The 13538-nt window shown below is 39.4% G+C and overlaps 1 protein-coding gene across 10 annotated transcripts in view; it reads right to left on the bottom strand.

Moving 5' to 3' along the window:
- Positions 1-13532, bottom strand: part of Afdn (afadin, adherens junction formation factor) — a 185254-nt gene extending 171722 nt beyond the window's left edge. For all 10 annotated transcript variants that reach the window (XM_023706500.1, XM_023706508.1, XM_023706503.1 and 7 more), the window contains exon 1: positions 13300-13532. In XM_023706500.1, the coding sequence (XP_023562268.1) occupies positions 13300-13404 (105 nt within the window). In that variant the 5' untranslated portion in view covers positions 13405-13532. The remainder of the gene's footprint in view (positions 1-13299) is intronic.
- Between the last annotated feature and the right edge of the window lie 6 nt (positions 13533-13538).

Here is a 13538-nt window from a genome sequence, read left to right as displayed (position 1 = left end):
AAGTGCTGGTCATTTACTTGCCATTCCAGTATTTATCTTATGTGTTACTCTTAGTACTTCTTTGCTATCATGAAAACTTTTTCTTAGTTCAATTGTTTTAAAACATTTAATTTTCTGAATATTGCTTAATCTTAATTTTTGTTCTAAGATTTATACTGTATCTTTGACTTACAATTTATTTAAAAAGGCACTGTATGATATCTTCTATTAGTATTAGAAACTTTAAAAAGTATATTTCCATTTTCTGTTGACTTAAAAAAAAACAGAGGTTTGTACCTATGTTGTTTGCTTATTATTTCTTGCCTACATCTTGTAATATGAGAAACTACTTTGGCAGTAACAATACACAATGTACTAACCATTGTTACTCTCCTAAAATCTTGTTTTGAGATTTTGTACCACTGTTTTTATTTTTTTTTTCTTTCTTTAAAATAAAAACAACTGATGTCAAAAGAAAGAAAAATTATTCTTCAGAAGTTGTGCATTTTACAGAAAAAAGATTCATTTAGATATTTCTTGGTTAAAAAGAAAAACTTAAATTATATTTTATGTAAGAATATGACCCCCAAGAATCAAAAGGCAAATACTACATTAGACTGCTAGGAAAATCATTACAATCACCTACCCAGGCTATTATAAGACTAGAATAGCAAGTTATGTTTGGCTTGTTCTTGTCACAGAATTAAGTATTCTAGTGTGGTTCTTAAAATTCAATACTCTGAGAAAGCTTTGATGCATACAAGGGACGCATAGAGAAGTGCCCCCCACCATACAATTCCTGTTTATGATTTCAATTATCTTTGGTCAGCTGTGGTCCAAAAATATCAAATGAAAAAGTCCAATGTTTGAAATAAAAATTCTTAAGTTTTAAATTGTATGCTATGCTGAGGTCAACTCAGGATGGGAACCATCACTTCCTCTTTGGTATCCACATGTATATGCTATTCAGCTGTTATTTATGTAGCAGCATTATCAGATAGTTCACAATTGTACTTGCAGTGCTTATGTTCAAGTAATTCTTATCTTAATGAACAATGTTCTCAAAATACAAAATTTAGTACCATATATAGTGCTTAACTGATAAACGTCTGTGCCAAACGTCTGTGCCAAAAATTGACTATGGAAGTCAATTTTTCCATACATATGTGTACATATTTGTATTAAGGTTCAACACTATCCCAGGTTTCAAGGACCCTTGGGTGGGGGGTCTTACGACAGATCTCCTGCAGAAAAAAAGCATTAACCAGGGCTATACACTAAGCTTTACTGGGGCTGGAGAGATAGCTCAGTAGAATAAGTGCTTGCCTGACCAGTGCAAGGGCCTGAGTTCAATCCCTGGTTCCGGAAAAAAAAAAAAAAAAAAAAAAATTACATCAAGCTTTACTGTCCCCTTCCCCACCAAGCAGAAACAAAGGCTTATCAGCAAAGAAATGACTCAGCAGGACTGAGGAAGGTTCCATAGGCTGCTTCTAAACACACCATTATGTTTGAAATTCCTTCTATTTGGAAATGGTACGTATTTACTCCAAGAGAACTGTTAGAAACAAGAAATTATCTCTAAAAGATTCTGCTAAAATTCAAATATTACTTATGGAAAATTATACTTAGTATATAAATAAAATTTCATTGAATTAAAGTAACTATGCCTTAGCAGAAAGACAATCAGAGTTCAAAGAGTTAGAGAAGTAAGTTTATTTGCTATTTAATTTTAAGCCTTGGGCTAGACAATGTTGCGGCAATATCCATGAACAAAGATGGAATACAGAAGAAGTAAATTAGAGAGAAGGGATTAATGAGATGGGCGGCAGACACAGAAGTCCCCACAACACTCAAAATACCAACCACTTGGACCAGGGATTGAGCATAGCAGTATAGCACCTGCCTAGCAAACAAGAAGCCCTAAGTTTGAACCCTTAAAATAGAGAAAGAAAAAGACCCCCAAAAGTTTCTTTTAAAATTCACAGCCAATGCTGTTAGGAAAGGGTTGCCTCCTCTTACTTTATTTTATTTTTCTGTATTTAGGGAAGGGTCTACAGGATGTTCAGGGTCTCACTACTAGATGGGACTCATAGTAGTGATTCTACTGTTTTCAGCCTCCCAAGGGCTGGGATTACAGGCATGTACCACCACACCCAGTCTCATTCACCATCTCAGTGTGCCCCGGGGGTGGGGCCGGCATGACAGGTTGGGGATGGAACAAACACTACCCCATCCACACTCACCCCCTTAAGCAGGAGCTTTAATCCCCTGAACTATTTGGCCAGCCCTTGCCTCCTCTCTTTTCTAAAGGCACAGGAAAAACATCAGTGAAGCCAATCAAAATTTCCTCATGCTCTTTACTCATATTCAAATTTCTGGTTGCTCTGCAGAATTCAAGGTAGCACCAGTGTGCCTAGTTAGAAAATAAAATATGGCATTTCACCACCTGTGCTAAAAAAGCACAACTGCTTTATCTCAAAGCTAAGATTACAATAGGGTTTTTTAAAAAATCAAGCTAAAACTCAATAAATTTGTCCATGCAAGTATGAGACATATGCATATATATATATTCATCAACTAAGTAAACAGATGTTATTACATAAAGTTTGTGGTTGTTTCTTAAAAACTTCAGTTCTAAATTATTCTACTAATAAATTTTCTATGAAACTTGGAAACAATGCTTTCATTGCAGCAATCTTAAATTTTTGGATTCCATAAATATAATAAAGACAGGTTCTACAGCCCGACTCTATGAGGTCAAATCAATGCTGCATGGCTTGCTAATTATATACCTTCAACAAGCAAAGTATTTAGTCTCCTTGTACCCAAACTCTTCATTCAAAAATGAGAACAGTGAAACATATCTACAGCATTTATACTAAAGTTACCTACATGCATTCACTAGGTGTGAAATACTCTTAATTATTACCAAAAAAAAAAAAAAAAAAAACTAGGTAGATTCTGGGCTGGCCAGATAGCTCAGCGAATTAGGCAGACACAGAGAATGGGGTTTGATCCTGGCCACTGCGCACAGAGCGCGCTGATACATTGCTTGAGACTGGGCAAGGTGGCGCACCTGTAATTCCAGTGCTTGGGAGGCTGAAAACAGGAGAATCACTACAAGTTTGATCTGTGTAGGGAGACCCTGTAACCCTGTACTAAAATACATTAAAAAAAAAAAAAAAATCTAGGTAGATTTTAAGAAAGTGAAAAAAACAAACAAACAAAAAAAAAAAAAAAAAAAAAAAAAACCCAAAAACCTGAATTTCAGAGAAGCACTTGATTGGTTAAAAAATGTGATTGGATATTAGCTAAAAATGCAAACAGTTAAACAAATACATCCTATACAGACTTTGTTTTTAAATAAGAAAATTATGTAAGAAAAGCCTGGAAGATGATGAACAATTTCTTCAGATGCCAGAATACTGGGTAATTTACTGTCTTCAATACTGTCAGTACTCTGTAACTGAAAATAACTTTAGTAATAGATAAAAACAATTTTAAAAAACAATCTTACCACAGTGAAAGAATCACAGTAACTCCATGTCTAACCACATTTACAGACTACAGTTTAAAATCAGCAACAGAGTAACATCACAAAAATTTTAAAGTTTATCCCAATTTACTAATCTTAATTTCACTATCCTTGAAATTCCAACTAACAATTTAATGAAGGTAATAACAAAACAGTTTTTTAAAAAACTGAAATCGGCAAGTTTGGCATAAAAGTCACATTTGACTGTATTATAAACTCAACAAGATCACCTTTGCTGAAGCTGAATTAAAACCACATTTTAAAACATTCAAGGCCCTAAACATTAAGTGGGGTGAAATCACTGTCCATGGTACTCCTGGGAGGCTCCACCTCTTGAATAACAGAAGCTTAAATGATCTACAAAGGAATCTATTACAAATTCACAAACACAGCAATTAAGACTCCTTGCCTGTATTTTATTACTCTGGTAAGTTACAAGATGCTTACTATTAAATGTTTCACTAAATGATCAAAAATAGTGTATCAACAAAACAATCTAATGTTATCTAATAAAATGGTCACCCAAATTTTTGAATGAATTTATACCCAGCTATGAATTAAAAACACAGCATACTTGTTACAAAACCAATTGCTACTAAAAAGAAGTTAAACTTAAATGCAGCTAATCTTAAACATAAATGCACATATTACTTTGAAGTTTTAAAAGTCCAAATGTATATAACAGGTTTTAGAATGTAAGTACTGTGTGGCTTTCTCTCAAGACATATGTAGGAAAATGCAACTAAAAGCAACAGGAAAAAAAAGATTTCTTTTAAGACATTCTTATGTAAGCAATGTCTGGTCTAACTCTGAATCTGTACCTGAGACAGACCAAAAGGACAGGCAAGTACCAGAAGACAAAACTCACATTAAACAATAATGGGAGTTATTTGGGACACATTAGTCATCCTTGTTCACTGAAAAAGCTCTATGAGGGGGCCTTCCAATTACCTCAGTTGTTTAAGTGCCTGCTTAAACAAAGCAGTCAGGCTCAGGATGCTGTGCTCTGATCCCCAGATCCCCAAGCCTTACCAGACCTGCCCTGAAGGCATCCTGAGCCAGCCAAAAAAAAAAAAAAAAAATCTATGAGCAGAACTAATGTTTCCATTTTATCACTAACAATTAAAAATTAAAGTACTTAAGAATATGAAAACTACAGTGCATAAAATGAGTTGAAAACATCTCTTCCAATGTAAACCTTAAGCTCACATTTCAAAGATTACATGTTTGTTCACACTATAGCACCACTGGAAAACACCATAAACAGAGGTTTAGTGTCTACCTTGTAACACAAGAAAAAATCCAGTCACAATTTTAAAACCCATCACTAAATATTCTAGGGCAATAGATCACAAATTGCAGTTCTCAAGTCCCTGAGGTTCCTGAGACCCTTTCATATTAGTTTCTAGGAAGACTAGTCTCATAATAATTTTTGTGTGTGTGTGGAACCGGGGATTGAACTCAGGCCCTTGCGCTTGCCAGGGATGCACTTATTCCACTGAGCCATCTCCCCGGCCCCTCATAATAATATTTAGTGCTAGCTTTCCTCATTATGTTGGCATTTGCACAGATGGTCAAAAGTAATGATGAGGGGCCAGGGAGATAGCTCAGTAGGATAAGCGCTTCCCTGGCAAGCGCAAGGGCCTGAGTTCAATCCCCAGTTCCACCAAAAAGAAAAAAGAAAGTAATGATGAGGGGTTGGGGAGATAGCTTAGCGATCTAAAAGCCTGCCTGGCAAGCATAAGAACCCAGGTTTGATCTCCAGTACCATACACATGTCATGCTAGCCATCCAAACTGGGTATGGTGGCGCAAGCCTGAAATCCCAGGGCTGGAGAGGCTGAGACAGGAGGATCACTGTGAGTACAATCTGTATAATGAGACCCTGTACCAAATTAATTAATTAATTAATTAATTATTTTAAAAAGTAATGACGAATAAGTATAAAATATTGAAATGTTTTTGCACTTCTCTGCACTACTCAAACTTTTTCAAAAAAAAGCAAAAGCTACCTTTCAGAATATCTTTAGGGGGCTTGCCCACTGGCTCAGCTGTTTAAGCGCCTGCATGGGCAAACCCAGTCAGAGGAGGGGGACCGCGACTCCACATGTCACACCAGACCCACCTTTAAGGCAGCCTGCACCAGCCCAAAAAAAAAAAAAAAAAAAAATCATTCTCAACTTTGGGCTGGGGAGATAGCTCAGTAGAATAAGTGCTTGCCTGTCAAGCACAAGGTACTGAGTTCAATCCCCGGTACCACCAAAAAGAAAAAAAAAAAAAGAAGAACGTCTTTAATGAAACACAAAAAGTGTCTGATTTTATTGCACCCTGACACCAGAGCATTTGTTCACCAGTCAGCATGCCAAAAAGGAAGTCACATTCTGCAGGGGATGTGTAAGAACACAATTGTCTAGGTTACTTTTCTCAAAGAACACCATTTTTTGGAAAGAATGACACGAACTATGGTTATTTGGGATTAGATACTCACCAGACATTTTCTTAAAAATGAATAAAGCAAGTTGGGTTCTTTCAAGTGCTATCTATGACAGTACCGTCAGTTTTAAAAGTTGGGTTTTAAGTTTCCTAAAAAGTTGCATACACCATTGCTGAACTTGAAAGCTCAGGAATACGTTAAGATACCTTTTAAGTGGTTATGAAATCTAAATAATGATTTTTAAATGTGATGGTACCCAATACTTATCATACTATTACTCCTATTTTCACTACTAAATAAATAAAACCAGATTTAAATCAAAAGGAGCAGAAATTGTCGACCTCAAGTATCACTATAAAGCTGGTAAGAGTAGCACAGAATGAAAGCTTGAGACAGACCTTAAGATTTAAAAAAAAGAAATAATAAATAGGTCATCATGGAATCTGCCAGCATAAGCAAGTAGGGTGACAAGGAAGCACATTTTCAGGGAAGAACAGGTCTGCATATCTCATTTCCTTCAAAAAAGCATGTCTACAACCAAAAAACAGCCAGGTGTGGTAGTGCATGTCTGTAACCCCAGCACTTGGGAGGCTGAGGCAGAAAGATAAAGAGATTGAGGCCAGTCTGGGTGCATAGTGATTTCAATGCCAGCCCAGACTACCTAAAGAGAACTCAAAAAACAACAGCAAAACCCAAAACAAACAAACAAACAAAAAAAAAAAAAAATGTCACACAACAGAGAACCTAGGATGCTCAGTTACCTGCACCACTCAATCAGTAACTATTCCAACTAGCAATGAGTCATAATTTTGAGGGTCAAACTCACCTATTTTGCAAAGCAGAAAAACTCTCAGGTGGAGTCTCTGAAAGAAAAAAACATAGCTTCCTAACCTGAAAACAACCTGTCACGTTGTGATCACCACAGATGGTAGCAGAGCTGGATTCAACAGGTTTATATCCTTAGTTTGACTCCACTGTTCCAGAAACACAGTGAAAACAGGGCAGTTCAACTGGACACTAGTAAAACTTCAGGAAGTTCAAAAGTACAAAAACTGTAAAAGCAGTTCAAGCAAGTCCTTCCTGTGTACCTAGAGTTAATGAGACAATCCTAGTTTATGCCTAGTATGTGGTATAATTACTAACAGCACCATTCAGTCACAGTGTACCAATGGTCCCCTGACTATAATGTAGTAACATTTATAAGTTTAAGCATGTTGTGTGTACTCAACCTAAAACAGAGCAATGTCATCAACTGCAACAAAACTCCCCATTTATTTTTGGTAAGATATACAATTTTCTCTATTATTAGATTTCTAGCAAGCAACAGAAATTTTGGCTGTTTTCCAACCATCGTAAATTCAATCAATTTTATTCCTGGCACATGTAAACCTGCATGTTGGCCAGGCATGGTGGCACTTCAGGCTGAGAAAGGAGGATTATCATGAGTTTGAGGTCAAACTAGCTTACAAAGTGAGTTCAAGACCACCCTGAATTGCATAGTGAAACGCTAGCTCAAAACAAACCCTGAACATACGCAGGGTTCATATTCCTTCATATTCCTCAACTTCGGAATCATCTTAGGGAAAATGCTCCCCTAGTTTATATATCTGAACCAATTCTCTGTACTCATTTTCACTTTATAAAGCATATTCATTCTCTAAATTAAATTATAATGCAGTTTTGATCAATCATGTATACTGAAGTAATTTTTACGTATGCTATTGCTGAAATAAAACCTAAACCAAACAACTTGAGATAGGCAAACACACATATCTCCATCCATTCATCGCAGCCTGTTTTTAACCAATTACAAACTCCAAAAAGTTTGGTGCCAATAACACTTTAGATTTCATATTTTTTCAAGTTTTATAACTTCTCCATATACATAAAGAAAGAGCTTGGGAATAAGATCAAACACTAAACATGAAATATATTTGTTTTATATACACCTCATCTATACAGCCTGCAGGTAGTTCTACATAGTATTTCTACTGTGCCTACATTTTGAATTCAATCTGAAATTTAAATGTGGAATTTTCCACTTGTAAAATGCTGCCTTTTAAAATTTTAGATTTTTGGACTTTCTATTTTCATATAAATGTGCTCAACCTAAACTTGAAATATTAAGAAAATTCTTCTGTATATGAAAAGAAATAGTCCAACTTAGTCAACAACCACACACCTACCACCAATTTACAAGGTGAAGACACTGCTGCAAGCCCACTCGTGGTTTCTCAGGCCCAGCCAGCAGGTCAGAGTTAGCAACACTGATCTGTCCAGAACTGATGCAAGGATCTGTGGGCTGTGGCACAATGCTCACTATCTAACTTATAAATGTAAATCCAGGTCAAACAAGTATCTTTGTTATAAGGATCTTCAAGGGGAACAAGTATGTATGTATATATTAACAGTCAGGAAACTAACAAAAATAATAAACATCTAAACAAAAAAATCAAGGCTCTATTTAATGTTGAAATAATTTTCTCTCTCTCTCTTTTTTTTTTTTTTTCTTACGACAGAGTCTAGCTATGTAGTTCAGGCTGGCTTTGAGCTCACTAAGTAGCCCAGGCTGGTTCTGAACTTGCAGTGATCCTCCTGTCTCTGCCTCTTAATTCCTAGCATTACAGGTGTATGCCACCACATCCAACAGAAATAATTTTCTTTCTTTCTGTTTTGTATTTTTCTAGGGAAGGGTCTACAGGGTGTTCAGGGTCTCATTACTAGATCATAGGGATCTACCCGTTTACAAACCTCCCAAGTGCTGGGATTAGAGGCAATACGCCACCACACCCAATCTCAACTGCCATCTCAGGGTGCTCCAGGGGCAGGGCCAGCACAGCAGACCTGGGGATCCAATCCCAGCTTCTACGCCTGCTTGCAGGAACTTTAATTCACCTGTATTACATGATTGTTAATTAAGCACAATCAAAATATAAACACAAAATTCTATGTAGGTCTATATAGTTAAAATATTTACATTCCATTATGTCAATAAATTGCATAAAATCATATTTTATTGGCAGAAGAAAGGCAATTTGAAACTGGTCTAGGTATAATCTCAACTAAAGACATTTAAACTTAAGACAAGACCTACAAACAGGCAAATAAGTTTGTACAACGTTATAAACTAATAGAAAAGCTCAACCTATCCAAAGAAAGAGATGATGGCTATGAATACTAAAAACACATCAATGGCAACCATGGATCTATGCATTAGTACCCAGAAAGACAGATTCTCAGCAGTACAAATGCCTAAAAATACAACTGTCATTTTCAAAACAGTCTCAAGTAAAGGTAACTTACATGGTGCATCATAGTTAAAACCTGTATCAGTATGGCTAGGTATGATGATACAGTTTTTATAACTGTTGCACGCAGAAGATGGAAGCAGAGGAGTGTAGTGAGGTCCAGGCCACCATGGGCCAGTAAATTCAAGGTCAGCCTGAACCCCTATATATGAGACCCTGTCTCAATAACTACAAAAGTCTGCACTATAAGGACAGGGACATAGCGTGTCACCACCCTGGCAAGCAAGAGGTCAGGAATTTGATTTATAGTACCAAAAAAAATAGTCTGGAGCCAGGTGTAGTGGTGCACGCCTGGAATCCCAGCACTCGAGAGGCTGAGGCAGGAGGATCCTTGCAAATTCAGGACCATCCTGGGCTACAAAGCAAACTCAAGGCCAGCCTCAGTTGCATAGCGAGACCTTGCCTCAAAAAAGACGTCTACAATATAGATTTAGCTACAATAAATTAGGCAATCATTGCCTCTTCGTTTGAAGACTTCCTATTGTACCTCTGCTAACCAAACAGAAGCCACTGTTTGTATACATCTCTACACAATATTAATTACATTATTTCTCAAGATTAATTGAAATATTAAAATGAAGCCTTCATCCATTATAAAGCATATGTGGGTATCTAAACAAATTGTATTTTTTGTGTCAGGACAAAAAGAAGGCAATTATATCAATATATAATGAGCCAATGACATCTAAAAATCTCATGAAACCAAGTAGTTACCTACTATGGTTTCAGATATAGATATATAGCCTTTACTCAAAACAAAGAATAAGACATGGAAAACAAATTCTTCTAGCCTACTACTATTCACTAAATTTTTTAAAGGCATGTATCTTATGTCTTGTCAGAATAAAGGTACACTAAGAAGTCATATTCAATATTTTTTCACAAAATATTTGTTGGGACAATTTTTCAAGAACAAAACTAAATTCCTGCTTTTGAGTAAAAATCAATGGCTATCTTAACAAATAGTGGTGAGTTAAGAGCCTACTTCGTGACCTGTAGGTGACCATAAAGTCCCTTCCTGCAGACTCTCTAGAGAAGAATCCTCTCCTCTAGACATGACGATTAGCAGAAAGTACTCTACATAAGCAATTAGTAATCTCTCAAGAAATAGAGCTTTCAAATTAAAAATAAAGGAGAGGCCTAAAGCTTAAAAACTGTTTAAGGGCCGACAGATAGCTCAGAGGACTAAAGCACTAAAGTTTGTCATAGTGCCCTATGCCTGTCATCCCAGCACTCAGGAGGCTGAGGCAGGAGGCTGGCCATGAGTTCAAAGCCAGCCTGGGCTACATAGTGAGTTCAAGATGGGCCTGAACTACATAGCAAGACCTTGTCTCAAAACAGAGTAACAAAAAAGAAAAGTGAACGTGAGGAAAAAAGCAAATTTAACCAGAATGATTTTAAAACATTCTTATTTTCTTAAAAAAATAAATATTATCCAAACAACCAAATTTAATCATCTTCCTGAACATAAAAACCACAGAATTACCAATGCTTATCAAAGCTACGTGAAACCAGCAACCACTGATAATTAATGAAACTATAAACTCCAGTAACAGATACTGATCACTGTACCAAAAATGGGGGGACAACTTCTCCACACACTTACACATGAAAAGATTCCCATGTAAATCAATATAAGATTTAAATCTGATTTCTATTATTTCTGCAAAGAATTTGTTCAACATTTATTGTGTACCTTAACAAGGGATAGTATATTGCTTATGTTTTTATTGAAAACCAACTATTTATAAAGGCCAGGTAGAGTATAAATCATTAGCTAAAAAAAACAAATATTAAGTGTGAGCTAGCTACTACACAATGATATAAAGCTAAAAATTAACATGAACTTTTAAAAAAAAATTATTGTGAAAGGCTTCCAAATACAATTCTGAAGAATCAATTCTCAAAACAGAAATGTTCAAATATAAATGGAGAGAAAAAACTAGTATGAAATACATAATCTTTTTCCAAAGAACTTCAAATTTTGTTTTGTACATCCAGCAAATTTTCACCTGCAGAAAAACTGAAGAAGCAGCTTTCCAATGACAGTCCAACTTTACTTGACTACTCAGCTCTCTAAGAAAATAAAGAACGTGTTGCAGCTGAATATTTAAAACAATTTAATTAACCAATTAACAATGATGTTTCTGAATTGGAATTCTTTAACAACCCAATTTAAAATACCAAAGAATAAGGTGAACTTCCTATTATTAAACTGAAAAAGACTGGTTTTCTCAACTACACTTGAGAAATATATCAAACATTTTTGAAAAACAGATCCATTCATATAAAAAAACTCAAAATGATCATGTACCAAAACACTATTTTATATCTAAATTTTATTACACTGCAACGAAATGAAAAATGAATACACTATTCTAAAAGACAACATAGTACTGAAACTAAATTATCACATGTCATCTTTCAAAAGATGTGCTAGTAAGTCATGAACACTTACTACACAGTTATTTGCTTACTACAACTCATAAAATCATTACAGAACCTGAGAAGCGAATCAGGAGTAAACATTAGTGTTCAAGTTAGCTGCCTGAACTTAATTTATATTAGCATTTAACTAAGGATTCACAACACTGGCTCTTTCCAAGTAAAACTTGGTCAAGGCAAAGATAAAGACAGAAGGAACTGCAAGCTTTCCCACACTAGGCAAAATTAGTGTCAAGAAAGTAAAAAGTTAAATTTATTCAACAATACAATCTGCAATTTAATGATAAGGAAAGGATTTAAATTTCTCATGAATGTTGTAATTTGCCAAATATGTTTTGTTGCCTAAGAGCTGCTATTTTAGCAAATATTGTTAACTTTGAAGCGCCCATTACAACAAATCCAAAACAAGTGCTACGGGCATAATCTTAACAGGCACAAATTCTGGGTCCAGCCTTAGGTCGGCAAGGGTCTCCCGACTGGGCCCCTCCTGCGTCCCCACCCTCTTCTCCCAACCAGAGGGCTGGGCTCTGCGCCTTTGGCAAAGCCCTGCAGAAGTCTTTCAGCCGCTTTGTTACAATCCCTCCTGTCCCCGCGGCCCTGCCTGCTGGCCACGGCGCCCTGCCCAGCCGCGCTGGCCCAGGCCCAAGCCGGCCGGCGGAGTCGGGACAACTTTCCAAGCGGACAGTGCGTGCTGGGCGCGGAGCTTGGGCAACCTCGCGCGCCCGACCACTGAGGCGAGCGAGTGACCGCCACCACGTTCCGACCCGCGGAGACGCCATCAGACAGGCTGTGGTCGGGACTAAAGGCGGCGCCGCCGCCGGGGCCTCGGGACACCTCGGTGAACGGCCGGCTGCCGCCTTCCTGTTCACTGACCCTGCTCTGCGGCGGGAAGGCGAAAGGAGGGCACCGGGGCACAGGTGGCGTGGCGGCACCCTGAGGGGGGGGGGGGCACGTGGGTCCCGGGGGTCAGGTCGGGCCCTGGAGGACAAGTCCTCAACTGAGCAGTCAGGTGGGGTCCCGGAGACGTAGAGGGACAGCCAGGTAGGGTTCGGGTGGCACAGGTGGGCGGGCTGGTGGGGTCCCGTGGGCAGCCAGTTGGGATGCCGTGAGCACAGGTGAGCAACTAGATGGTGTCCTGGGGACACTGGGGATGACCAGATGGTGTCCCGGCGACACAGGGAGGTGGCCGGAGACACAGGTGGCGCAGGCCCCCGCGCAGCCCACTGTCCCCCGGGACTCCACCCTGGCCGACGGGTCCGCAGAGGGAGGGGGGGTGAGGGGACACTCACAGTGGAGGGGAACGGGACCGGCGGCGGTGCCCGGAGGTGGGGGTCGCGGGACGCCAGAGACAAGGGCGGGGCGCGCTCTGGGCCCGGCCGCGGTGGGCATGGGTGGCCGGGGGCGGGGAAGGACCCGAGCCTGCGAGCAGACGAGCGCGGCCCCGAGGGGAGGCCTGGGGTTCCGGGAGCTGCGGCCCGGGTCCCCCCCCCGCACCCCTCGCGCCCCTCCCCTTCTCTATCCGTTCCCCTCCCCCTCCCGCGCGCCCCCTCCCTCCCTCCCCTCCTCCACCTCGGAGGAGGCGGCGGCAGCAGCTCTCACCTCGGTCGGCTGGCTGATCTCGAACAGGTCCAGCCGGTTGGCGTTCCAGTGGTGGATGATGTCGGCCAGCTTCCGCCGCTCCTCGTCGCGGCTGCCCGCCGACATGGTCGCGGCCAAGCTCTCCTGAGGCCGGCCGGAGCCCTCAGGCCGCCTCACCGCCACCGCCGCCTCGCGTCCTCTGCCTGAGCTCGGCCCGCGCCGCTCAGCCCGCGCCTCCACCACGGCCGGTGCGCCGAGGA

This window comes from Octodon degus, unplaced genomic scaffold (genome assembly GCF_000260255.1).
Source record: "Octodon degus isolate 3935 unplaced genomic scaffold, OctDeg1.0 scaffold00261, whole genome shotgun sequence".
Taxonomy (NCBI): Eukaryota; Metazoa; Chordata; class Mammalia; order Rodentia; family Octodontidae; genus Octodon; species Octodon degus.
Note: the sequence above shows the minus strand (reverse complement) of the source record. Positions and strands in the feature narration are given on the sequence as shown.